The sequence below is a fragment of the Pocillopora damicornis genome, chromosome 11 (assembly GCF_964200805.1).
Source record: "Pocillopora damicornis chromosome 11, jaPocDami1.2, whole genome shotgun sequence".
NCBI classification, from domain to species: Eukaryota; Metazoa; Cnidaria; class Anthozoa; order Scleractinia; family Pocilloporidae; genus Pocillopora; species Pocillopora damicornis.
In genome coordinates this window covers 14,340,616-14,366,253 of record NC_142680.1, presented here as the reverse complement: position 1 = coordinate 14,366,253, position 25,638 = coordinate 14,340,616, and the positions used below count along the sequence as shown (strand labels likewise).

The 25,638-nt window shown below is 37.9% G+C and overlaps 3 protein-coding genes across 6 annotated transcripts; 2 read left to right on the top strand and 1 right to left on the bottom strand.

The window, feature by feature from the left end:
• The first annotated feature begins 496 nt into the window (after positions 1–496).
• On the top strand, positions 497–10,313 carry LOC149037694 (glutathione hydrolase 1 proenzyme-like). 2 transcript variants are annotated; one of them, XM_089187128.1, is made up of 8 exons: positions 497–858; positions 2,142–2,362; positions 2,882–2,983; positions 7,119–7,335; positions 8,329–8,461; positions 8,837–9,017; positions 9,366–9,499; positions 10,187–10,313. In XM_089187128.1, the coding sequence occupies exons 1-8, from the start codon at positions 680–682 to the stop codon at positions 10,211–10,213; spliced, it is 1,194 nt and encodes a 397-aa protein (XP_089043254.1). In that variant the 5' UTR covers positions 497–679; the 3' UTR covers positions 10,214–10,313. The 2 variants fall into 2 exon arrangements, with proteins under 2 accessions (XP_089043254.1, XP_089043253.1); XM_089187127.1 differs by having other exon boundaries at positions 550–858; positions 2,864–2,983.
• On the top strand, positions 10,264–20,917 carry LOC149037693 (microfibril-associated glycoprotein 4-like). 2 transcript variants are annotated; one of them, XM_089187130.1, is made up of 6 exons: positions 10,264–10,313; positions 16,785–16,874; positions 17,395–17,651; positions 17,778–17,895; positions 18,208–18,591; positions 18,993–20,917. In XM_089187130.1, the coding sequence occupies exons 2-6, from the start codon at positions 16,787–16,789 to the stop codon at positions 19,253–19,255; spliced, it is 1,110 nt and encodes a 369-aa protein (XP_089043256.1). In that variant the 5' UTR covers positions 10,264–10,313; positions 16,785–16,786; the 3' UTR covers positions 19,256–20,917. The 2 variants fall into 2 exon arrangements, with proteins under 2 accessions (XP_089043256.1, XP_089043257.1); XM_089187131.1 differs by lacking the exon at positions 10,264–10,313 and having other exon boundaries at positions 16,662–16,874.
• A 1,679-nt stretch (positions 20,918–22,596) lies between these two features.
• Positions 22,597–25,612, bottom strand: LOC149037692 (granulin-like). 2 transcript variants are annotated; one of them, XR_016181043.1, is made up of 3 exons: positions 25,535–25,612; positions 25,044–25,166; positions 22,597–23,832 (listed from the first exon to the last, which is right to left on the bottom strand). XR_016181043.1 is itself a non-coding variant. In XM_089187132.1 (3 exons), the coding sequence occupies exons 1-3, from the start codon at positions 25,449–25,451 to the stop codon at positions 23,608–23,610; spliced, it is 360 nt and encodes a 119-aa protein (XP_089043258.1). In that variant the 5' UTR covers positions 25,452–25,612; the 3' UTR covers positions 22,597–23,607. The 2 variants fall into 2 exon arrangements, 1 of the variants encoding a protein (XP_089043258.1); XM_089187132.1 differs by having other exon boundaries at positions 25,440–25,612.
• Between the last annotated feature and the right edge of the window lie 26 nt (positions 25,613–25,638).

Sequence of the window (25,638 nt, the reverse complement as noted above, 5' to 3'; positions counted from 1 at the left end):
TTCCTTCCGTCAGAAGCCGTTGTTCCGTCCGTAAATGCACTAAAATGAATATTGTCGACCTGTTAAAAGCCCATTAACTTGCTGAATTATTCATTTGAAAACTGTGGTTTTTAAACTTTTACCCAAAACACAAATCATTTTCCTAGAACATAAATCAATTTCTCAAAACACAGGTTAATTTCTCAAAACGAAAACAATTTTCCTAAAACACAATTCAATTTAGAAAAACAGAAGCAAATTTTTCAAAAAACGAAATAATTTCTGAAAAAAAAATTTCCAAAAACACATATCAAAAGACTGAAGAGAGAAAATGAAGAGGAAATGAAGAGAGAGAGAAAGCCCCGATTTCCCACGTCTAACATAGTAGTTGCCTTAGACCGTTTTAACGAAGCGTTTTTCCACGATTGCGGATGTGATTCAATTAATGAACTGAAATGAATATTGTCAACCTGTTCTTGTTAAAAGGCCATTATCTTGCTGAATAATTAATTGAATTACTGTGGTTTTAAAAGCAAATAACTCACAAACCTCAATCGGGGCTAAGAAAGAAATCATAACGACGCATTACTAGCAAATAGGATATTTTAAGTCAGCTTCCCAACTAAAAATTATATGGGTTTAAAATTATCTTAAAAGCGTTTTAACCCACAGATTTTCAGTTGAACAAATTTCAATTCAAATGGCAGAGTGCAGGGCTAAAAATAATGTTATTTTTCGAAGGATGTGTTTTGTGAAACGAAGCCTGGTTGTTCTCAACGTATTGTGTTGCCTCGGGGGAACTACTGACGCAACTGGCACTGGAAAACAAATTATAGAGCCTCTGGAGCACAGAAATAAAGCTGGCATGCAACAGAGCAGGTAATAGACAAACATTGAAATATATAATCATTTATTTCAGAATAGGCTTTTCGTTGTATCCTTTCCTTTGAACAGTTAAATTAACCGTAATTACACTACCAATTTCCCCTCGGCTATTGCACTTATCAAAGAACACGTTGCATACTTAAAATCTAGCCAAGACCACCGCTAGTCAGAAATATTTTTCCCATCAAACATATTTGCGTAAAATTATTTGTCAAGCCATTTGAAAAGAAAATGTCGTTCTTGAAAACTTTCTTCTTTTTGAAACTCCTTGTTCAAAAATAGTCCGGCACATCGGCATTTGGACAAGTAGATTTGAGAAGTGCCTTGACACTGCTACGGAAAATGTATAAGGTGTAAATTGTGAAACGAGGGGGGAAGGGGAGGGGATCAGTTGTCACCAACAGAGTATAAAGGTGTTGCTATAGATAGCTGTATGCCAATTCACTGCTGATGAAGGGGGGAGAGGGGAGGGAAAGTAAAATTTACAGAGCCTTATACGTGGAGGATCAATTATTTTTTCGGTCTTAGAAGCGGAAAGCTCTTGTTGAATAGAAGTCACTTTGGTCATTATCTTTCGAACGTCGTTCTTAACGTATTAAAATGATAACAAAAGTCTCTCCTTCCTTGAAATAAATACGAGATGGGAATGTGGAAGTGTAGCTTAAACTTTTCGTAAATAAACCCCTTCAGGCGGCTGGTGTGTCGGTTGACAATGTCCGGGGCTGAGATATTGTCCGAAAATTGAATATTTGGCACAGAGGGGAAGCTTTGAGGGCAAAGGTAACTTATCTCTACTCTCTGGAACAGCCTGAGCGATCGACTTTCTTATTAAATTATCAATGGACTTTGTGAAACGAGTTTTTTATTCTTCTATGCAAAATAATAGAAATGAAAAGGTGAAACTCTTGAGCTGACTATTTTCCGCAGGCTTTGATTCTTATCGACGGAAATACCCGGATGAAAAATATCGAGGCAGACGGGAGTTATTGCATGATACTTGTCCCGTGATTTTGCATCATGTGTCATAAAGAAGCTAATAGAATCGCATGGAAGTTAGTGGGTGGATTATAATGGAGGAAATCATTGGACAGTCCTCAGTTTTACCAGTGGCATATTCAGACTTGACGCATTCAATCCAGTCACAGACGACGGAAGGATCTTATGGACTGAGCAAAATATTATAAGTTTCTGATATTTTTATTAGCTATTCGAATGCAGGGTGCTTGAAATATCTTCTATCTAAAAAGACGTTGACTAAAACTTTCGCTTCCGTCTAGGTCGCTTTTACCAAAGTACTCCGAGCCTGTCAAGTTCAAAACTGCAGCAGTTGCAGCAGATTATAAAAACTGTTCAGAACGTGGAGCTGAAATTTTACGAGATCATCATGGAAATGCCGTGGACGCAGCCATTGCAACTGCTCTGTGTGTGGGTGTAGTGAATGCCCATTCAGCAGGTATTGGAGGTGGAGGTTTCATGATCATTCATGACAAGAAAAGGGGTGAGTTACTGTAAACAATGATCAAAGTGCTGCGATTGCATCTGCCAATAACAGTCGTAGTTGTACTAGTAGCATAAGTAGTAGTGTAGTAGTGTAGTGGTAGTAGTAATAGTAGTAGCAGTAGTAGTGGCAGTAGTATTAGTAGTAGTAGCAGTAGTAGTAAAACTTAATGTTTACATGACATTTCCATTCAGTTAAAGACTAAATTGTTTAAGGGATAAAACAAACTGACCTACTCTAACTAGAAAAAAAAATAGTTGTAAAAGTTAGACCTGTTTTATAAGGATGCCGCGCATGAATATCATGCAATAGCTAAAACTTCGTAAGCTTAGTAAGCACACACCGATAGGCTTTTGATAATTTAGAAGAGACACTAAAAGAGCCATAAGAAGGGAATCGGAGTTTATGTGATCCTCTCGCATTAGAAAGAGGATCTTGTAGTACCAAACATTTTCTGCCAACTGAGGAGAATTAATGTAGCACGATGGCTTTTGTCTCGAGGTTCCTATTTTTTTGCAGCGAAAACTACGGCAATCAACTTTAGGGAGGTGGTTTCTCATCACGAAAATGCTGAAACGATGAAGGACTTTCTAAACCTTAAAAAAAAATGGAAAGAAAGAGGTAAAGAATAACTTTAATCCACTTCAATCTTTAAATTAGAGCTCACTGGTAAATATGCATCTAAGGCCGGCGACCCACCCGCCAATACGGCCCTTCACGTTTGCTTTCTGGGGGCTAAATTCTGAAAATTAATGCTATTAAATATCTGCAACTGATTCGCTGACTTGCTTGTGATACGAAAAGTCGCAGGCACTACAGCAAATTCATTCATATCTGTTGCTACAAATACAAATAAAATCACAGCAATTGCATCCGCGACATGTAGCAATTTCTGCTAAGCACCGCGGTTGGCGTAAGAAATCATTAAGTGGGTCGTTGTCCTTTTTTGGCAAGCTTTAATGGACTAAAGTGGTCGAGTCGAGATTTTTTTTCAAGACGAGAATTTTTTTCTCGAGTCGAGAATCTTTTTTTCGAGTCGAGAATATTTTTTTTTCGAGTCGAGAATTTTTTCATGGAGTCGAGAATTTTTTCATGGAGTCGAGAATCTTGTCATCGAGACGATAATTTTATCTCGTGTCGAGACTATTTTTGTCGAGTCGAGAATTATTTCTTCGAGTCGAATTCCGACAATCAGTCGAGATTTTTTCCCTCGAGTCGAGATTTGTTTGTCGAGTCGAAAATTTTTTCATTGAGTCGAGAATACCCAACATGCCATGCCGTCAGTTGCCGCCAAAATGATCAAACAATATGGCGGTCTGCAGATCTGAAGCTTACGTAGCATTTTTACTCATCGTTGTCGTTCTTCAAGTTGCTGACGGTAGTGTGGAGGAATTGGAGAGGTTTCTGTTGTCCATACAGGATTTTATTTCCCATATGGAACAATGCACAGCTCCCGGAGATGACAGAAATATGGAATACAAATACGATTTGGGCTTTGTTGAAAGGCTTTGTGGAAATAATCGCACGTTTTCTTTGGTTTTCGCCAAAGTTCAAGGATTTTTAGGGATAAAAGTGTTGATTGACGACCTTCCGCACTCCTTGCGGGAGCTACAAAACCACAACAGGGATAAACTTGCTGCTTCTTTTCAAGTCAGTGCTGAGTTACCTAGTGTACCTTACCGCGAAAGAAGTTCATAAGGAAGACCAAAATACAACATTACAGCAGAACAAATTGATGTACTTCGCAGCACTGGCATGCAGTGGGCAGCTATTGCAAAGTGTCAGTTTACGTGTTAGTGCCGGGACTCTGTCCAGAAGAAGAATACAATTTTGTATTCTTGATTACAATGAGGTTAATGAAGAGGAACTTGATTGAAATGTAAGAGATATCTTACGAATAACACCTTTCTCTGCTGAAACGTATGTACGAGGAGCTTTAAGAGCACGCGACATTTATGTTCAGAGGTGGAAAATCCGGGAAGCATTACAAAGAATCGATCTTGTGAACCGTACCATAAGGCGCAGATGTACAATTCAACGACGTCTGTACAATTTTAAAAAACCAAATCACCTATGGCACATTGACTCAGATCACAAGTTAATCCACTGGAGGTTTGCTTTGCACGGCTGCATTGACGGTTATAGTAGGGCAATAGTTTACATAAAGTGTTTCTCTAACACCCGAGCAGGTGAAATCTTGCAATGCTTCATGGATGGAATACAAGAATTTGGAATTCCATTACGGGTTAGAGGAGATGGGGCGCTGAAAATGTAAATGTTGCTCGATTCATGATTGATCAGAAGGAGCTAAGTAGAGGAAGCTTCATGGCATCTTTGGATGAGTTTATTTCCCAGGTGGAATCACCATGGTCAACGTACTATGGCAAGCATGTCCTCCCTGGCACTTTGGTACTCTGCGTTTGTTCTCCCCAGGTGGATGACATCGATAAAGGTAATATTTCCTTGTATGGTGTTGATCCTCATGGGCCTGTAGCCAGTATCGAGACAGAAAAAAATGTTTCTGTGCCTAAAAGTGCCATTCAACTGACTGACAATCAAACAGATGACATAAAACGCCTAGTGTCTGATCCATGGTAGATGATGGCAATCATAGAATTGAACATTACCTTGCCATTGCTAATCATTTACAGTTGTATTATTGACTATTAAATAATACGACTTAAAATATTGTAAAGTAATGCAAGGTAATGTCCGATTCAATGATTAATAACCAGCAGCAGTTCAACAAGAGCGTTGACTTGTTTGTTTCAAAGTTTGCCAATAAGCATGAAAAACCTCTCTCGTATTACCATAAGCAATTTTATGGTATAGTTATACCAATCATTGATATGAAGGTTCAAAAAGCTGTTTTTTTCATTTCCATTGAAATAAACAGGCCAAGTAACATCAGTATTAAAACTTCTCGTATAGTGAAATGTAATTATCACTTGAGCTCTTTTAGTTAGTTTTGAAGACATTTTTGTTTTTAAAAATTAAATAAAAATAGTTCATATTTTTAAATCGTTTAATTGGTACATTAAAATTATTAAAAGATAAAACTAGCATGGTCTTATAGACTGGTTGTACCTCAATAACTACTTCCTTCCTTTCACATAATAGTGATAAACCATTCTATTGTAGAGAATTGGAAAAAAGCTTCCTAGAACCAGAAAGGGACTGACTTGAGGCCGAGGTATAGTAATCGAAGAAGCTTGAATGGTTATTAAAAAATTGTTGTATTTATCAGAATTACTTTTTATTATTGGGACAGTTGGGCAAACCATTAGCCTGCATATTGAACACATTCTTCATTTGCAAGCATGACTTGAACAAAAGACATACAGTCTTTGGACAAGGGGTGGGAAGGGGTTATGGAAGGGAGAAAAAATCCTCCACAGGCTGTACATTAAAAACTACCCACACTACTGGAAACAAGTTCTTGGCTGAGTTGTTCCAAACAAGGTTAACGCTAATCCTACGTCAAACCTCTCGGCCGCCTTAAAATTCAACCCTGATGAGCATTAACCTTGATTTGAACAACTCGACCCTGAGCTGCCCGACAGAAAGTTCATTTCAAAGCAATAAATGAAATGATTTATTGCTACAAACACTATTCACAAAATTGAAGGGACAGTGGTTCTTGTAAGTGTAGTATAACGCCATGTCCATCAAAAATACTCATATATAAATTTGAAATGGTAGGAAAGCAAGACAGCACAGTTCATATTTGGTATGCAACATGCTTTGTCAGCACACTTTTTATGAATAATCCACAAGAACAAAGACCATGTTGCCTGTAATAAACATTAAACTTCAGGCATGTCACCAAAAAATCCCCAAACATGTCAACAGTAACTTTCAAAAACTCACTTTTTGGCAAAAAATATTCATCATACATAAAAAACTCTTCTTTGCAAAAAGCAAAGAAGGAACTTGTATGATAAATACATACCACAAATTTTCTTTATGGCAGTCTGTAGCTTAGTAACGTTGACAAGGGCACAATATGTTTCTATATCTCCTAAACAATGCTGAAATATCAAGCTTGACGGAATATATTACTATACTCTTATGAAAACTCATTGTAAGATTGATAGGTTGATGGTATGACGAGAAGAGGACCACAAGTATGTGCCACTGGGTATCGTAGAGCACTGTCATTAGCATGAAAAGATACCTGTATCCTATTCAAAGAGATGATATTGCTACCAGTCACAAACTGTGGAAACCCACTGAGAAAGTGATCATCCATAGACATGATAAATCTCTTCAAGTGAAAAATGGAGGTCTCTGAGAGCCTTGGAAATAGGCGAAAACCAAAGAAAACGCTGAAGAACGACAACGATGTATACAAAAGCTACGTAAGCTACAGATCTGCAGACCGCCATATTATTTAATCATTTTGGCGGCAAATGACTGCATGGCATGTTGGGTATTCTCGACTCAATAAAAGATTTACGACTCGACAAAAAAATCTCGACTCGACAAAAAAAATTCTCGATTAGTTGTCAGAATTTCACTTTTGTCCATTATGGCTTGCCTTAAGGCATTCACGCTAAATCCCAGAATCCCAGCGGTGATGATGCAAGTAGAGTCTGGGCACCAGTTTAAGTTAGGACACCTTCCACCTTCACTGTTCTCTGCTACTCACCTCCCTCCCCCTTACATATAACACTTACAAAACTTGTTCACGGCGAGAAAGGGCTTCAATAACCTCAAGAAGCTCACTGAAACCACTTGATTTCCACTTTGTCAGAAAGGGAAAAAAATATAGCAGGCGAAGGAGAATTTATCGGCGTGCCTGGCGAGCTTCGTGGATTTGAAATGGCTTGGAAGAAGTACGGCCGACTGCCTTGGAGAAAACTTTTTCAACCAGCTATCGAAATAGCAACGAATGGCTTTCCGGCAAATCACGCACTCGTGAATGCTGTGCGAATTAACTGGCTGAATGTTACGCACGACTTTGGATTGAGGTAACATAACTTACCGACGTTTAACCGACTTTTATACCACTGTAGCGAGTTTTCCGCAAGTTTTCTTCTACGCATAAGGAATTATTCTAAAAACGTGTGTCGAAAATGGCCAAAAAGATGAAAATGTATACTCAAATTTTGGCGTTCAATTAAGTCTTTTATAAGAAGCTAAATCCAGAGGAGCTTGACTCATAATGCCGCTTCAAAATGAGAAAGTTGGGACAGGATGTTGTTTTTACGCTTTTTATTTCAATTAAGGTCACAGATACGAGACTTTAAAGGACAATTACGTTTTAAGGTGAAAAAAAAGATAGTAAATAGGTGAAGATCAATGAAGTCTAAAGCAAATGCCAAAACTGAAAGGGGAGTTGCGTCCTGCACATGGTAACACAGTACTTTGCTTAAGTCGGAAAACAATAATAGAGGACGTTATAGTGGAAATTGCAAGCCGTGAGTTATCGTCGATTTTTACACAATATCTTAGTAGGAACGGTATTTCTGGCGGAATATCGCAAGGCTATTGTTTTAACAGCTGCGCATTATCGTTTCCGCCGCGCGATATATCGCTAACATCCAATCGAATCCAAGGAGATATCTCTACTGCCTGGCGATATCTCGTTTGAACCGAACGAGATATCGTGGCATCTCCGCGATTATCGTTTTCTCTTAAGTCAGTTATCTTCCCCACGAAGGGATCGAACGATAAGGAAACATTGCACCTTTCTGTGAATTTTTCCTTGTGAGTTTCAGAAAAAAAGATGTTTTAAGTCTATTTGAAAGTTGGTTACTCGAAATCAGATTAGGTCAAAAAGCAGTCATGCTTTTCCCAACGAAAGTGACTGTTGTATGCCCTTATCAAGGCCTTTAGAGTAGTGTAGGAAGGAGCGCGGCAATATTCTCCAATCTCTAGCTTTCAAGTAAATTGTACCTCACTCGATTAGAGTTTAGCTACTTACAAACGCCTGTAGTATAGTTAATTTGCTTTCTTTGCAGAGAGTTATTCAGGAAAAACGGTCGAAAAATTAAAGAAGGAGACGTCATCAAGAGAACAAAATATGGAAAAACTCTTCGTAAAATTGCAGACTCAGGAGCCGATCTCTTCTACACTGGTAAAATGGCTAAGAAGGTAACGACAGGTCTAAAGTCATAATTTTGCAGTCTGTAAATGTTGAATATTTAAATAAATCATCAAAAATTATTCTTTCATATTATGGTTGTGGAATTTTGTTATGCAACGGCCTCCAGCCACATCCATATTAGGCTTTGATCTGTTCGGCACTTAACAATTTTTTCTTTGTATATCTGGTATATTCTCTAGCGTTCTACTTCTACATTCTTGTGGGATGTTTAATGAAGAAAGTGATCAAAAAATTGCCTCGAGAGAATTGTGTAAAAACTGAGAAGACTCAGTTCCTTGATTGATCTCTCGGAGGGTTAAAAGTTTATTTTTTATGCTGTGACTGAGTTTATTTAAGAAGAGTGAGGACTATTTTCTTGGCAGATCGTCAAAGATGTCAGATCCATCGGCTCCTGTATTTCCCTGACGGACCTGAAAGATTACAGAGCTGCTGAAGCTAAACCGTTGGAGGTTTCTCTCCCTGGGGTCAAAGGATATAAACTTTTGACCGTTCCACCCCCTGCAGGTGGTGCCGCATTAATCAACATTTTGAATATTCTCAAAGGCAAGTTCTCTCTTTCAAGTTTAATAGCCTTACATAGTAGCTAATTGCATTCCGCTCTGTCTGTTTCCCCCAGCTATCTCAATCTCCGCCAATTTTTAAAGTATATCAGTTATTTTGCAAGGTAACGATAAGCCAAAAAGTGACGATGACTTGAGCTACTATGATTTTCCAAGCTTGACTCCTGTAGAAAGCCTTCCTACTTTGAGTAATGTTCCCAGAGATCATGGTGACTCCATATGTAATGTTAATGATTTCATCTCATCGGCCAAACAAAGTTTTATTTAAAATATATTTTTTAGGTTTCACGCCATAGGTTATCAACAAACTAAATGATCTTTCTTTTTTCAGGCTTCAATTTTAGTGCAAATGATATGAAGCATCATCCTGTTTTGACGTATCACCGCATGATCGAAGCATTCAACTTCGTGGCAGCTAAACAGACCTATCTTACAGATCCTGTCTTTGATGAAGACGTGAAAGAGGTGAGACATCAGATTTTGTAAAAGAATCGATGTGTTTCAATGTCGTTACGGATTTGTTATTGACGTGCAGTCAACTTTTCAGATCCTGAATGTGCAAGATTGTTAATATTTAGGTTTATATAAAACCTCATGACTTTATCTATTGATTAGGTGAAGAAAAGCTGTTTGCTCACTTGCACATTACAGAACTGTTACATCCTAGCGTAGCATACCTGCACATCGCGGACCTGTAGTTTTTTAGTTGACCAATCAAAATTTACACACCAACGCAGCAATCACGTAAATTCATCGAGTCATATTCACCATAGGAGACCATTTACATCTTAGTGCACCTGATCTACAGATTGCAGGCCTATGTATTTTACTAGGTTAATAGCCCCATTTACACATCGAGGCAAATTTACCATATGTACTCTTTCGCAGTAACTACATTTACACATCGGAACAAATTTTTCTCTTTGATGCGGTAGCCACATGTACACGTTAAAGCTTATTTATACTCTGGCGCAGTAACACGACCAGGCCTATTTTTCCCCTGTCTCAGGTTGTGAAGGAAATGTTGGAAACACGTAAGGCCACTTCTAAGGCCACGTCGAATTTGTTAGAACCAGTTGGTCGGACTGTTCCGTCAGCAGGAACGTTTAGCCTAGGGTTAGAATTAAGCTGAAGCGTTTGTTTCTCTTTCAGGAACGCCTTTACAGATCATGGGCGTAGTTCAACTTGTTGCGCGAAAGGAAGACGGAGAACGAAGAGGGCAGATTATCGCAGGGGTGAAGTCGCGGCAGGTTACCGCTGACCAATCAAAAGACTGAAGGTAAAGTATGGAGTGAGAAGAAATACTTCGGTTATTTTCCGTGATTTTTTGTGTCCAAAGGTCTTCTTTGTTTTCTCGCTGCGTTCCTTAGTAAAGGAACACTCTTCCAAAACTTGCAGTGATGCTCCGACCAGGAATCTTTCTATGACCACTCACTTATTTGCCGCTGAACAAGTCCATCGCTCAGAATTCTATTGTCTTTCCTGAAATGTACTTGCAGTGCCCATTTAATCAGCGGGCGGTACAATAATTTGCATATCTTGAACTAGTCGGCTGTGATTGGTCAGCAGATTAAGCTTTGGGAATACATAGGTCAGATTTCAGATTTCAGCTGCTGTTAATCAAACGGTTGGATGCGTAAAGTAAATCCCAAGGTGAGATAAAGTGAACAAAAGCAATAATTAACAATAGCCACGCTCTTATCTAAGCGTTTAGCAAATTCGTTTGCAGCGATTTCTTTTTTAACTCAATATGGACTGACAGACTCCCGTTGGTTAAAATGTTATCGGAATTATAGAAATTAGTATCATGAAATAGAAAATAGAAAGATATATCATGAAGAATAGGCGGTTTAAAAAGCGTAACTTGCGATCAGGCGGTTTTCGAGTGAGCAAGGCTTGCGGTTGCGGACTGAAAACAAAAAAACGCCTGATCGAAAGTTGTAAAAAGCGGTGCTCAGAAAGCCAGCTAACCTGTGGTCAAGTGAAATTTTAGTTTCATGTACTCTTTGTCTTAAATGTGGTTTTGGCGCGCCCCCGTATTAAAGAGAATAAGGAGCGCGAAAAAAAGGCCTAACCGCAGTTTTATAGCGAGCGCGATGCGTGGGTCACTCGCTTTTACTTGACACTTGCATTGTCATACTTCACAGAAAAATTTTGATGACTAGAGGGCTTTTCCTCCTTGTTCATCCATCAAGAAGAAGAGTTACGCGATGACAAAAAAACCACAACGACAACAATTGCGAAAGAGACTACGGTGGAACCCCGTTAATACGGCCACCAACGGGCCATGGAAATCTATCCGTATTGAAAGGAGTAAAAGCATATCACTCACTTGTACTTCATACTTGCGCTCTTTTACTCCACCGATTAACGCAGTCCGACCAAACAGAAGAAAAAACAAGCAAACTAACTAACAAACGGCCGCCTCGAACAGATTGACGGCCGTAGGAACAGTTATAAAATTATTCACATTTGGATCCGTTTTGATTAATCAGAACATATAAAAATTAGTTTCATTCCATTCAGTTGCTAAAACTTGTTTGCAACACTATGTCGAAGCGTGCGAGACATCAGCCAGGCTTTTACGCAACATTATTGAATGATGTCCGCCACTGTGGCTTTAATTCGAAATACCGACCGAAGGTAAAACCTACCTTTGTGGGCGTTTACGGAGTCGAAGTATTGTAACAAAACGAGCTCAAGGAGGCAGAGCAAACTTTACAAAACCCATCTGCTAACTTTTCAAAAGCGAAAGTGTTTCATTCACAAGTTTGCGAAACGTAAGCGCTGTTAGCCATTTTCAGGCCATTTTCTTTATTGTCTGGCCGTCCGAAATGCTTGGTCGATTTAAATTTAGCGCGCGTCACACACGAAAGTCCTTGATGATGTCACCTTATTCTGCGTGAAACTTTTTCCAGAAATTACTCCCCCTCTATGTATGTATGTATTTATTTTTTCGCACTAGTGATAATGATTCCCTTTTTAGTTTTTTTTTGTGTGTTCATGTTCGATTTTTCTGGCGTCGTTGCCTCGGAACCGGCATTGGCGAACTTCATAAGCAATCTGTAAAAAAAAAGCAAATAATTTTAAGCAAATACGGTATTAATCTATTGCGTTTGTGTTCCAACAATTATCACCCACATCTAATCAGTTGTGGCTTTTTCATAGAGTTTGACTTTCCGGCATTTTCAAAAAACACTCTACTAGACTATCACAACCATAAAAGACCAAAACCGTGAGCTGATGGATGCCAACAATTTTAATGACTGATTAGGAAGAAAAACTAAAGTGCTTCTGTTCATTGCCTATTAAACGGTTTTGAGTCATATTAAAAAAAAAAAAAAAGCTCTATGTTAGCGTGTAGAGTAGTATGTTGCTCGCACCAATCAGATCGTTGCATTAGGGTATGTATCTTGCACCAATCATATTTTCGCATTGGGGTATGTATCTCGCACCAATCACATCAGCATTTGGACATCATGCACCAATCAAAGCGTTTGGGTATTGTTTTCTTGTAAATCGGATGTAATGGAATCTGGGGGCTGTGCACAAAGAATGATGTTAACCAGAAATTTTGGGCTCATTTTATTAGTGTTATGATTTTGGCTTTTGCAGGAGCCTCGTCGAGTTAGGTCGGTATTTATCGGGATATGAAATCGAATGAAAGGTTCGCATTCATTTCATTGTATAATTTTCAAGTTAAAATGTGTTTTTTCGCTTCTTTTCTCACAACGCACATGCCAAACAACTTACATTCCATCACGTACTATGAAAACAACGTCCAAAATGCAATCAGAACATACCCAATCATTGCACCACATGAACATTAGGCAATTTATCACGTGCTTGAACTGTATTCTACCGATTAAATTCCACTTTGCCATATTAGACTTCGCTCCATCACATGCCAATTCCTTGTGAACAACCTGGATTTCATCACGCATTCTAACCGCATTATCCAATACCACTGGTAAAAGTTCACATAAAATTTATGCTACTGATAATGAATTTTCCACGCATTCTCCCGCGTTTTGAGTTTTTCTTCGAATAAAGTTCGCTTTTATCTACCTTGGAATTAGCCCGATCGCGTGTTAATTCCCTGTAAAAAATTTGCATTTAATCACGTATTTCACACACAGATGTTTTTGTCTTCCTCTTAAAGTGAAGTAACGCGATATTTTCGCTCTTTCGAAAGTAATAAAAACAGGAACACAAAGTGTCCCATTTCGATCTACCCAGCTAAAAAAAAAAATAACTCTTGCATGCGCATGCCTATGTTTTTTGTAACCATGGTTACAGCGCTTAAAATAGTTTTATTAACGATGGCACGACACCACTTTTAGCCACCGATATTTAAAATGTTTGGAACAATGACCATATCCTTTGACAGCCGATTTCTACATAACTGTAATCGTTTAAAGATTTTTCACGACGGCTCTGATATTCTGTATTCTGCTTGTTTGAGATACAACTAATAAATAAATAAACCCCTTCGAGCGGCTGGTAAATCGGCTGATAATGTCCACGATTGAGACATTGTCCAAAAATTAGAAATATTTGGCCGAGAGGCAAAACTTTTAAGACAATCTTTCAGCCAAGGGCATTGCCAGCCGAAATACCAACAAGCCAGCTGCAGAAAGGGGTTTATTTATTCCATAACGTACCCGTCTTGTTAATTTTCATATCACGCGAAACCGCTCGTAAAAAACAAGTGCTTATCTGATGCAGATGCGCAGTCGTGACCAGCTTTTTAATATTTGACTATACTCTACAAAAAGAGTGTTTTTCTTCCGTATAAGATAATTGAGCTGGCTCTCTTCCACTGGTTTTATTTCTTTACTGCAGAAATAATACGAGGGCAGACCGGGTTTATAGCGTAGTAACTGTATGGTCGGTGATTTTGCACCAAGACACGTTAAGTAGCTAATATAATGGCTACTAAGACTAGTTGGTTGTTTAACAGTTACACTTGCTAACTTTTTCAAAACTCCTCTGCTGGACTTTTAGCGAAGTATTTCATTGACTATTATACTTGTACAATGTTACTTAGAGAAAACCAGTCAAACTACAAATAAGTAGAACAGCTGAACAGTAAGAAGGCCTGTGGCGTCTATGTTCACCACTCATGAAACCGTTCTGCTTTATAACCATAGTTACAGCACTTCAAACACTTCTCTAGAGGGTAAGAAGACATGATTTTCATTTCTGACACATCCAAAAAAAAAAAAAACCCTCAAAGTCGACACGTACCCCTTGCATTTTATGGCCTTTTCTTTTTTCTAAGCTTCTGAGCACTTCCTGGCAAGATCACTTTTGTCAGCAGACAGATATTGAGTCAAAATATTTACTTTGTGAGGTATCGTTAATAATTTCGGCATGTACTAAGACCCGAAACAGCAAAACGAAACGACCAAAACGAAACAAGCGAAACGACCGCAGGAAATGTAGATTTCAGTTAAGATATTCGCTCGCATTTATTGTTTTTAATTTTGATGGCTGTCTAACGAAACTTAATTTTCTTCCACCACGCGAGCAGCTGAAAGTAAAATTTGACATTTATATGTAGTTTTCAGGACGGAACGCCAGCCAAATTGAATACCAAAGCGTTAGGAGAGGAAGAAACAGATAACGACATTCATTGACAACATTTATGTACGTGACCTTTGTATTGATATTTTTTTCAAAAAGGTTCCCTCGACGTCTCACGTCAAGCTGATGGTAATATAGAGATAACTGAATTTCCCCATGAGGTAGATCAGGAGTAGAACATAATTTAAATGACCCCTGGGCGTTATTTTAATTTCTGATTTTTTTTTTGTACTATTTTGGTCGTTTTTGGTTTTTTCGTTTGAGTCGTTAGGTTCCTTTCGTTTCAATCTTTTTGTTTTGGTCATTTCGGTGGTTTTGCATGTTTCGATTTGCTGTTTCGGTTTTATTAAATGTCAACAATTCTCATGATATCATTTCTTCATCCTGGTTCCTTAGGAAAATAAGTGCGATTTTGACGAGAGCATTTTTTGTAAGATACATGTAAATTGGAAAATCATAACCTTATATATAACACCGTGGTTAACTCTGGAGGAAAATATGACACATTGTGTAGTTCTAAAAATTAATATTTTCAAAAGAAAGACATAAAACGCTTTAATTATCTCCAGGGAAAATAGGAAAACATTGTGCTGTTCTAAAACTTCCTAAATGTCTCGCTGAGTGTTTTGACCAAATAATTTGCAGCTTTGTTTAAGAGTTGGACTTGCCATATAAGTTTTTCAAAACATTCTACTGGATTTCCATTGAAGTATTTGATTGACTGTCATATCCAGTGGTGCTAAGATGAGACTCCGCAGTCATTTAGATTTAAACACTAAAGCTTTGACCTGATCACTAACAACAGTTAGAACAGCTGAACAGGAAGAAGGACTGTGGCGTATAAATCAGTGGTTTTGTTTTGTAACTATGACTATAGAAGTTCAAACAGTTCTATAAATTAAAGAAAACCACGAAAAAAAGTTTTCACTATTGATACCCCCAAGAACAAAACCAAGTACGAAAAACACTTTTTCGCTTAAAAGGTAAGGAATATCTCTGTGAGCTACTTGTCTATATTTCTTAGACCAAGCCTTTCTTTCTCACACCAATTTCGCTGATTGCAGAAATGATCGAGAAAAATTTTGTGTAAAATCTGTAAATTAAACCACACGATATTTCACATTCTGTCACATTCTTCTGCTCAAAGTTGTTACAAATTTGAATCTTTTTAGGTTGAAGTTCTCAAAGTCATAGAATGCTTGCGACCTGTCTAACTAAGATAAAATCGGGTGATGTTTAATGCTAACTAACATGTTCAACTACCATGAGCAAAACGAGCCATAAAAACTTAGGCCACTGTATTTTAAATACATTGTATTGCATTGTTCAATATAAAGTTGCTACAAAGTTAATATTCACGTTAATAGAGTGCAATACTGTTCTATCGTACGGAAGAGTATTTTGTGATAAAAAAGGATAACTGAGTTGTTAAAATTTTGTATTTCAGAAGTGATCTGACATTTTTGTCGGTAGCAAGTCAGAAAAAATTTGCTCTTGCTCTTAACTTAATTGCCGCAAGTTATAAGGATAAATTGTCAAAAGTTTGTATTTCAGAAGTGATCTAACACCTTTGTCGGTAGCAAGTCTGCAAAAATTTGTTTCTTGCTCTTAACTTCATTGCCGCAATTTCAAAGTTAAACAGGCTGAAAATAAACATATTGATAAACTCCTGTCACCTCCGATGAGGTCGATGCGCTCTATTTCGTTCTTCTTCGAAGCTTTATAAAATATTATGGCTTATCAGAATGAGATGAAATTTACAAGGTAGACTAAGAATTTAAAAATACTCCAATGCAAACCAACAACAACGATCTATTATTTTCCCCTTTCTGTGCCTTTTGCAGTTGTTAATTCACCTTCGAAAATGAATATTTAATATGAATAAATTCATATAAGGCTTTTTTTGTGCAAGGGATGATACAAGCCTGTTAGCATAACAACGTGTTTTGGAGCAATAACATAATTGAACGAAGTATATATTTGCCTTCGAAATGTCGTGCTAATTAAGAGTCCCTTTAAGTAGACAAAGCTGGCAAATAATGTCGAGCACCTGCGTAACAATTGTCAACATTCAAACTTACAGGAAAACAGGAAGGTTTATATTTTGGGACGCTCAATATCACATTTTTTATCTTGAATTTACAATTTTTTTATTTTATAGCGATGCAGTTCAAGTTTCCTCTTCAACCGATCATTAATATTCTCTATATCTTCCTTGGAATTATTCTCCCATTATGTTTCTGTTTTACTGGTGAGTATAAATCCCTTTTTAAATTTCTTCTGTTCCATCTTCGTGGTGTCGTTTCCTCAAAACCATTACACGAGCTACATATGCTACCTGCTGATCAAAGCGAATAATCTTTTAGCAGGCAATCCGCTTTATCTAATTCAAAATGTCTTCAACTATGGAATAATACAAAAAAGTCCGATTTCAAATAGACCTCATCACATGCGCATCAATGGCTCAAAATGATGAATTAGAACAAACGATTCACAGATATCGTGGTGTGCTAATGGACGCTATGAAAATATTCTTGATATTTTTTGTAATATTTTCTTTCCGCTCATTAATTCACAATCAAAGGTTAATTTTTGGTAATGATAGCCTCCCAGTTACGTTGAATTTTCAAGAGATGAGAATTACCTTTAGGGAAAATTCGTCTATAAAGTTTTGAAATTAAGAGGTTTAATGTGCCTTTTTCATCGATGAAAATAATAAATTATCTCGAGTGAGTGGAAACTAAATGATGTATTTGTTTTGCCTACCACAGGCGACGATAGGCGACACATCAAATTCAAGGACCCAATACCGAACATGGCCATGAAAAATCACGCGATCAAAAGTGCAGAGGTGCCAAACGAAGGGAGCTGCAAAGTAATGTGTTTGATGGAGCCTAATTGTATGTCCATCAATGTTGGACCTGTTGCAGGAGGAAACCAAAGATGCGAGTTGAATAACGCCACGGAGGAAAACCATGCTCCATTTCTTCTCGTGAATAATCTAAGTTACACATATCTTGCAATCGAGGTAGCATTTCACATTCTTACGAATTTTTAGGTGGTAGAAGAGATTGTTTCATTTCCTTAGGCTAAAGTGATGTTATTCTTGACATAAGGAAGATCTGCACAATAGTTTACTTTTTTTGGTCAACAGAATCCATGCAGCAGCAGCCCATGCTTAAACAGTGGCACTTGTCAAGCTGGATTCACCTATAAAGGTTTTCGCTGTGTTTGTCGGGAAAGATTTATTGGAGAAACCTGCCAAGTTGAAGGTGAAATGGCTGGATTGTGTGGGCTAGACTTTCGTTTAGTACTCGAGGAGTTACTCACTAAAGTCTCAAACTTGACTTCAAGAGCAAAATAGTAACCACTGAAGTAAAGCTGAAAAAGAAAAGCCTATTCCTGTAACTCTACATGAATATAACTGGTAGATATTAATGAAAAAGAAATAGTACTAGGTTAGTTCAGAATTAAGTTTTATCAGCCAAAGCAATAGTCAGGAAAGCAAACAAAAAGCACTCAAATCCAAACAATTTAACGTGGGCGTTTTGTTTGTTTTTTTGTTTTTTTTTTCTGATTTTTAGTCAAAAGGAACTGCGCAGAAATCTACAAATCCGCGGGTAAACCAATTGACGGTGTGTACACCATCAAACCTGATAATTTTCCTGCCTTTGAAGTATTCTGTGACCAAAAAACAGGCGGTGGTGGTTGGACAGTGTTCCAGAAAAGACTGAACGGCTCGGTTGATTTCTACCGCTACTGGAACGACTACAAACATGGCTTTGGTGATCTGAAAAGTGAATTTTGGTTGGGACTGGACAAGATTCACCGGCTGACCTCAGATAATAACAGCACGCTGCGTGTGGATTTGGAAGACTTTGAAGGGAACACAGCATATGCCGAGTATAAAATGTTTGGTGTTATGAGCGAGAAAGACAAGTATAAGCTGATCCTTGGTTCTTATTCAGGTAGAACCGTCATTTCGTCGCTTTTATTCTATTCTAGGAGGGGGGAGGGGGGGGGGAGAGGAGGAGAGTGCTGAGTAATGTAAATATGCTTAACGTTTTTTACATCAATAGCTTTGGAAAACGAAAAAAAGGGCGTAACCTCAGCTCATCGATATGCAGTTAACCTGACGAAGCACTACAACTCTGATGCTTGCCTCAGCAAACATATTTATTGGCATAATCATATTTAATGATTCAATCCCTAGAATCTTCGGCATGAATCATAGATATTACTAAGAATACTTTTACTCCATATCATTATTGTTTGATTATGCTTATCTGATATTTCAAGATTTCTCTTGAATTACGAACTGTTCATTGTTAGTCAAACGTAATACTCATAGTGCGGCTGGTTTTTTCAGGAAATTCTGGTGACTCTCTTGCTTTCCATCGCGGTATGCCGTTTACCACTAAAGATCAAGATAGTGATAGTGGAGGTGAAAACTGCGCCATTACGTTCAAAGGAGCCTGGTGGTACAAGGATTGTCACCGCTCAAATCTCAATGGTTTATATCTTCGTGGCAGTCACTCCTCAGCGGCTGATGGAGTGAACTGGATTCACTGGAAAGGATATTATTACTCTTTAATGAGAACCGAGATGAAAATAAGACCAGGGGATTTCTGAACTGTCATGTTTATGGCACAGTAATGATACAGTACCAACTTTAAAAAAACAGCAGTGTCTCGATTGAGTCTATTCAGCATTAAGTAGTCATTCTTAAGTTAGAGCTTAGCAAAATGTTGTTCAGGTTTTTCTTGCTTGATCTTCTTTGCGTGTTTTTAAAATAGGAATAGTTGATTCTATAGAATCGGCTAGTTAACCAATGATGATAACAATCATGATAGTAATAATGACTCAATCTATATCGCGGTACGTGCAAAAAGCTGCTTATCATAGTTGTAAATTGACAGTTAATCATAAGTAGGTCTGAAAAAATGCGTCTTTAATCTTTTCTCAAAAAACAGAAACTAATGGACTCAATTTAAGGTTTATAGATGAAACACTCTATAGCCCGAGGGCAGCGGCTGAAAATACCATGTCTCCATAAAATTTTAGGTTGGTCTGAGGTATTCACAAGAGTTATCCTCGAATCTCAATGGCTTGTATCAACATGGCCATCGCGCCTCCTTTCCTCCTATCTCGGCCATACAAGTTTTGATTCTTTAAATTTTTGACTAGTATTTTCACTTGACGGAACACGAAGCGATCACACAACCTTCGTTTTTTCTAGGTATAGAGAAGAATAAACCCAGTCGCTAATTCAGTTCTTGTTCCCTTTGATTTCTATAACGAAACCCCAAGCAATTACCCAATGTTTTGACTCTGAAGAACGCTATCAGAAAAACAAATATTTCAAGTTCTAGTGTGCACTGGAATGCAGTAACGTAATGTCGATGATTATAAAATGCTTCATATATTGCTTTTATTTGTATTTTCTTAGCTTTAGTTAAAGTAAATACCTTGCACTGTTATTGATAATCATATTGAACTTTTAATTGTAAGAACACATTGTCACGCCCCAGGTCCATTTTGTAGATAGGGCTCATCAGGTGATTGTGTTACAAACTGAGTTTGTAGAAATAACAATTGTAATGATAAGTAGGCGAAATCTCTTTTGCTTTATTCCCCCTAGCCTCAGAGCCATTTTAGAATTTTGATATATCGAAAGTGGCCCTTTGGATCGCTTGTGATCATTGGTTTGCAAGCTAAAAGGGGACTCCTTACAGCTTTATTTACTGATAGATAATCAAAATATATGATACATAAAAGTTTTCGGTGTTTCACAATTTCAGTGTAATGGGGAACGAAATCAAGAAACCAAGACCGTTCTTTTGACTCGTTCTGCGGCTATGGCGTCCAACTCGCCTAAGGTTTTGAATTTAGACGTGAGTTTGTCCATATGACTGGTTGATTATAGGCATTTAAGGAAAAATCTTGATCCAACTACGGATTGTGAGAGATTCTGCGTTCAGCCTGGAGTAATAGCACAGTTGAGAAGGTCTCAATGGGGTTAACAGTAAGCCGTAAAGTGGCCAAAAATTTATACGATAAACGTGAAAATTGACAAATTTTAAGCGTTATTCTTAGAAAAAAAGTCGATCTTAAAAAGAATTGTGATTAGCACAATGGAAAGATATTAACCGTTAGCCGCAATTTGGCCAGAATTTTAAAAGCTATCGTTAATAGCTATCATCCCATTGAGACCCTCTGTCGATCGAGCGGACGATGTTGAAGTCCTAAATGTAATAACTTTCCTAAATGTAATAAAGTCCTAAATGTGGAATATTTGGTTATAAATGTAATAACATTTAGTTCTGAATGTAATAAGCCTCCAATGTAATCGTTTAACTCCGCCAGTGTATTGTTTCTGTAGCGGACATTCAAACTGAGATGTTAAAGTGACAGCTGATGCACCAAAAAATCCTCTGACCAGTATTCATGTCGCATTGCGGGCACGCTGATATCAATCAGCGTTTTTTTTATTGCTAGACTTAAGTCGAGAAGCATTGGCTGCAAACCATTAAACTGATTAATAATTGGCATCAAATGACAGCTGGCAAAACAATGAGTACGCTAATCAATACCTCTCCATAAATGACTGGCTCAGACCCTTAAGTGCAATAGATTTTGGAAAAATGTGATAACGTAATACTTTTGTGATCAGTGACGGAGTTAACAAGTCATAAACGAAGTTACAAACTCGGACCAGGGAGTTCGCTGACTTCTAGGTCGGACAGGTTGTAGGCTCGGATATGCATTTTATGTCTTTCCTTACCTGAATAAACCTCGTGAGCATGCACATTTTATTTCCCAATTCGGACCTCATGACAGCACTCTAGAGGGTTATTACTTTCAAATTCTCGAATATATTCGTGAATGGACAAAATAATGTTTCTTCCCAAGAAAACATAACTGGGACAATTACATTCTCTCGATCTTGTAATGCATGCGACAAATCCGATCAACGAATAAGGTATTGCACGAGTCTGCATCAAATTACATACTCAGTGACTTAAATTTACCAGCGTAAATGCAAAGAAGCAGCTGACCAGTACATAATCTGAAAATGCCGCCTCAGATTGCCAATCACAAAATAGACGTTTACAGGAGCCCATTACTTCTCCTGACGTTTAACTAAAATCTTGTGCGTGTCATCAACGACTGAACTCAATGACAAGCACTATAATCGCATGAACTGTCTTAGCGTTTTAAAAAATGCGGTTTATAAATACACGCTGACTGATATCAGCGTGCCCGCAATATACCATGAATATTGGTCAGAGGATTCTTTGGTGTAAATGCCCGCTTTAACAACGATGCACCAGCGCAGTTAAACGATTCCACTTAAGGCTTATTACATTTACGGCCAAATGTTATTACATTTAGGACTTAATTACATTTAGGACAGTTATTACATTAAGGCCTTCAATACGATCCTTACAAGGCATGGGTGACGGAAGAAATTAAATGCCGAGCCCAGTTCCGCACTTAGTCAGCTCTTCGAACTCAACCGTAATCTAACCTCGTAATTGGGCACAAGACAACATAAGCTGGAGTGATCTTCTGATCAAATTGATAGTAACAGCTAATATAACCCCCAATCTCCTGCTTACATGTAATTCCCAACTTGGCAATACATATCACGGTGCTAGTCTCGACATTTTGCTTTTAAAGAGAATGTTACCACTTAGCTTGTGCAGTCTCTAAATATGTCTACCTCCACCGCATTTGAGGTTGATGGAAACAGTTTTTCCTAAGTTCTAACCGGCAATATTAGAGCGCTCAAACGTCAACTCTCCCCGTTTGCAGTCGTACGATTTTGACACATGTTATTAGGAACGGATAGAAGTTTGAAATAGTGGGTGTGGTGTGGCACTCGTTGTCATAATGCCAATGTTATTGGGAAATCTCACGGTACAGTCTTTGAGGAAGGTCTCGAAAAGTCCTACGTACTTTTTCATCGCTCTTTTAGGATTTTCTTTATTTTGGAGTAAGGCCCACTGTTGAGTAATTTTCAACAAATTAGATTTAGCTTTTATAAAATTGCTTTGCCACAATTTTTTTTCCGATTTATCAGCCGCAAAATGATGCAAATTTCAACACTTTCCAAGCTATTTTTTGCCAATGTTAAAAACAGTTACTAGTATCAATGATACACTAAAACTTAGGAAATTACAACTACCTTTTTTTCAGCAGTAGTATACATGACGCTAATGCGATAGGTCCGTTTAGCTCAGAACTGGTTCCATGCAATTTTTCTGAACTTTTTCTTAGTGAGATACGAGACGATGTAACTAGAAAGGCTAGGAAATATTACCCCTATCTTATTCTCAGTGTTTTTTAGCTTCACGGTATGAAGTTGACAGCGGTTTTTTTTGGTTTGTTTTTTTGTAATGACAATGCCACCTGCGTCAATCTGAAAGACGTGTGCGAATTATTTAAATCAGCGACTATAAATCTTCTATTTTCTCATGTGCTTCATTTCTGCAGATCCCGCATCGCAAACGCTAGGAAGCGGCTCGAGGCAGTCTAAGGCTCGCCAAGATCTGAGCCCATTTCTAACTGTGGCCAAATATTTAGTTCTGTAATTGAATTTTCTCTGATACTTTGGAATTATGTGGCTATATACATTACAGACAGCTTGCTTTGGGGTTGTCAAATAAACATTTGTGCAACTGAGTGCTTTTCAGAGAATCTAGCTTGTTAACGAAATAAATGAGATATTTTGTGCTATCGTTTGCGATTCTATTTCTTTTGTGACTCTGCGTTCTACCTTTAAGAATTTCATGACCGAAACGTCATTTGCATCAAAATACTTCAATTTTTTTCGGTCTTTCTTTTTTAAGTATACTTTTTTATTTCCTGGTATTATATATTACCAACGCCATATAATTTTATCCGACTGATTGTCATGGCAAAGAGGAATTGGCTTTGTATTCAGCCAACGACAATAAATGCCGAAACATCGTATTCCTTCAGCGATATTCATGAAATCTGTGCTCAGGTATACACTTTAAATCAGCTGAACAAGATTGCCCTTCCGGACAACAATGTTTAAGGTCAGGGCAACAAACAGCATTTGTTAGAGGACAACATGAATACATCCGAGGACTCCTCCATGGACAACACGTGAAAGTACTCCAGCATATCATTCCATCCGGGCATTTTTTCCATTTTGTACCATTTAATGATGCAGTGTCCTGCAATATAGATGCACGTGTTGATCATTTCATCGATCGATTGGTTTACTCAATATATCTTAGACAAAACACCCACTTTATGAATAGTTAATAAAAAATGCCTACATGTGAATTAAACAAAGATTGCCATACGCTGTTCCTACGACTCCCAATCGGGGCCTTTATGGAGGAAAAAATAATGCTTTACTTTAACATTTTTTTAAAAACATTACACATTACACGACTTTACCAATACTGAGGTTAGAATGAATGCTGAGATTGGCCAACCGTGTACCAGGTCCCTTAAGGGGCATGTTGTTTCGGGCGGCGTTGATCTTTGCTGTTGTTGCGTGAGATGCGGAGCCAAAAAAGCCTCGCACACTCTTTGAAAACTGTTTGTTGGCAAACATTTTTCTCTCCCTGATGGGCCAATGTAATCATTGATTTGTGTGGGAATGTGAAAATGACCGTAGACATCCCGTACGGTACAAAATTTTAACGAAAACCTTCTACTTCCAATTCGTGGGTTTGTGCAGCACAGTCAAATTTTTGTACCTTTACCGATGTCTACAATCATTTTCATAGTCCCATCATGGAAAGAAAAAGGTTTGCAAACACACAACTTTAAAGAATATGCGAAGCTTTTTTGTCTCTGCATCTCACACAACGTAAACATAGATCCAGGCCACGCGAAACATACAGGTTGATCAATCCCAGCGTTCATTTTGAGCTCAGTATTAGCAAACTCGCGTCTTATTCTTCTTCCAATCAAAAGAAACCACAAGCAGTTTTCGGCCAGTTGGAAAATTCTTCACATAATTTTCACCGAAGACGTACAAAATATTGTCGATACCTAATTTTATAAGATAATAATTAGAAAAAATCGCTAGAATTGCTCTTGTGTCTTATGATCTGTTGTCACTCGTGATGTTTTTGGTTTCACGTTTCATTCGCCTATGGCTTGTGCAAAACATCACTAGTTCCCATAAATTACAAAAACACGCTCATTCAATCTCCTGATCCTTTTCTAGAAAAAATAAACATATGAATAGCAATTACACAAACAAACAAAAACAATAACAACCGTTAGAGGTTTTCTTCAAAACCTGCTCGGTAAAGAACATTTACATTATACAGATATGCTACATCGTGTCTGTACAAAATGCGACAATATCTTCAATAAAGGAGACAAATGTCGTACAAAAAAAGGGGAATTCGTAAATGCAACATACCAAAGTCGAGGTTAATGGAACCTTCAGGTCGACTGGTGTCTTCCCTTTACTTTCCTCAGCAGAAGAGAGAGTCACCAAATACAGGAGCAGTAGCGCTGGCGATGAGACGACGGACCACTTCATCTGCAGAATCAATAAAAATTTTAGCTTGGACAAAATCCAATTTAATCTCATTCAAACAAGGAAAAATGCTCTTTCATATCTCAAAGAGATACAGGCAGGATATTTGCTAAAGGGGAGCGTCCCCATCAGTTGGCTATGGTGAGGCTTACAAACCAGACGCCATGAAGATAAATCGGACTTTGTTTAGTTTCCAAAGTATTTACTGAATGCTTTATTTTTTTAGATCGAAGTTTCAAAAGCGTTAACTAGCTTTTAATCGTTACATTTACTAACCGTAGATAACATGAAGTGAAAAAAATTAATGAATAACCGGTCAACGTAACATAAATTATGTTGTGAAAACTGATAATAATAAGAAAATAGCTCACTTTCTTGTTTACGTGCTTCGTAGAGGAAAGTCGTCGTAAAGTGACTCACTCTTCAACACTGCTGCTGCCAGCTGCCACAGTAAATACGTCACGTAGCTTTTCTG

Bases quoted from the DNA above. Each gene is read 5' to 3' on its own strand.
- LOC149037694 (XM_089187127.1), top strand. From the start codon at position 680: ATGGCAGAGTGCAGGGCTAAAAATAATGTTATTTTTCGAAGGATGTGT. The intron at 2,984-7,118 runs GTAAAGAATAAC...CCACTTTGTCAG, and splicing joins AAAAAAATGGAAAGAAAGAG to AAAGGGAAAAAAATATAGCA. The intron at 8,462-8,836 runs GTAACGACAGGT...TTTTCTTGGCAG, and splicing joins CTGGTAAAATGGCTAAGAAG to ATCGTCAAAGATGTCAGATC.
- LOC149037693 (XM_089187130.1), top strand. From the start codon at position 16,787: ATGCAGTTCAAGTTTCCTCTTCAACCGATCATTAATATTCTCTATATC. The intron at 16,875-17,394 runs GTGAGTATAAAT...TGCCTACCACAG, and splicing joins ATTATGTTTCTGTTTTACTG to GCGACGATAGGCGACACATC. The intron at 18,592-18,992 runs GTAGAACCGTCA...TGGTTTTTTCAG, and splicing joins GATCCTTGGTTCTTATTCAG to GAAATTCTGGTGACTCTCTT.
- LOC149037692 (XM_089187132.1), bottom strand. The intron at 23,833-25,043 runs GTATGTTGCATT...TCTATATTGCAG, and splicing joins TTCCATTAACCTCGACTTTG to GACACTGCATCATTAAATGG.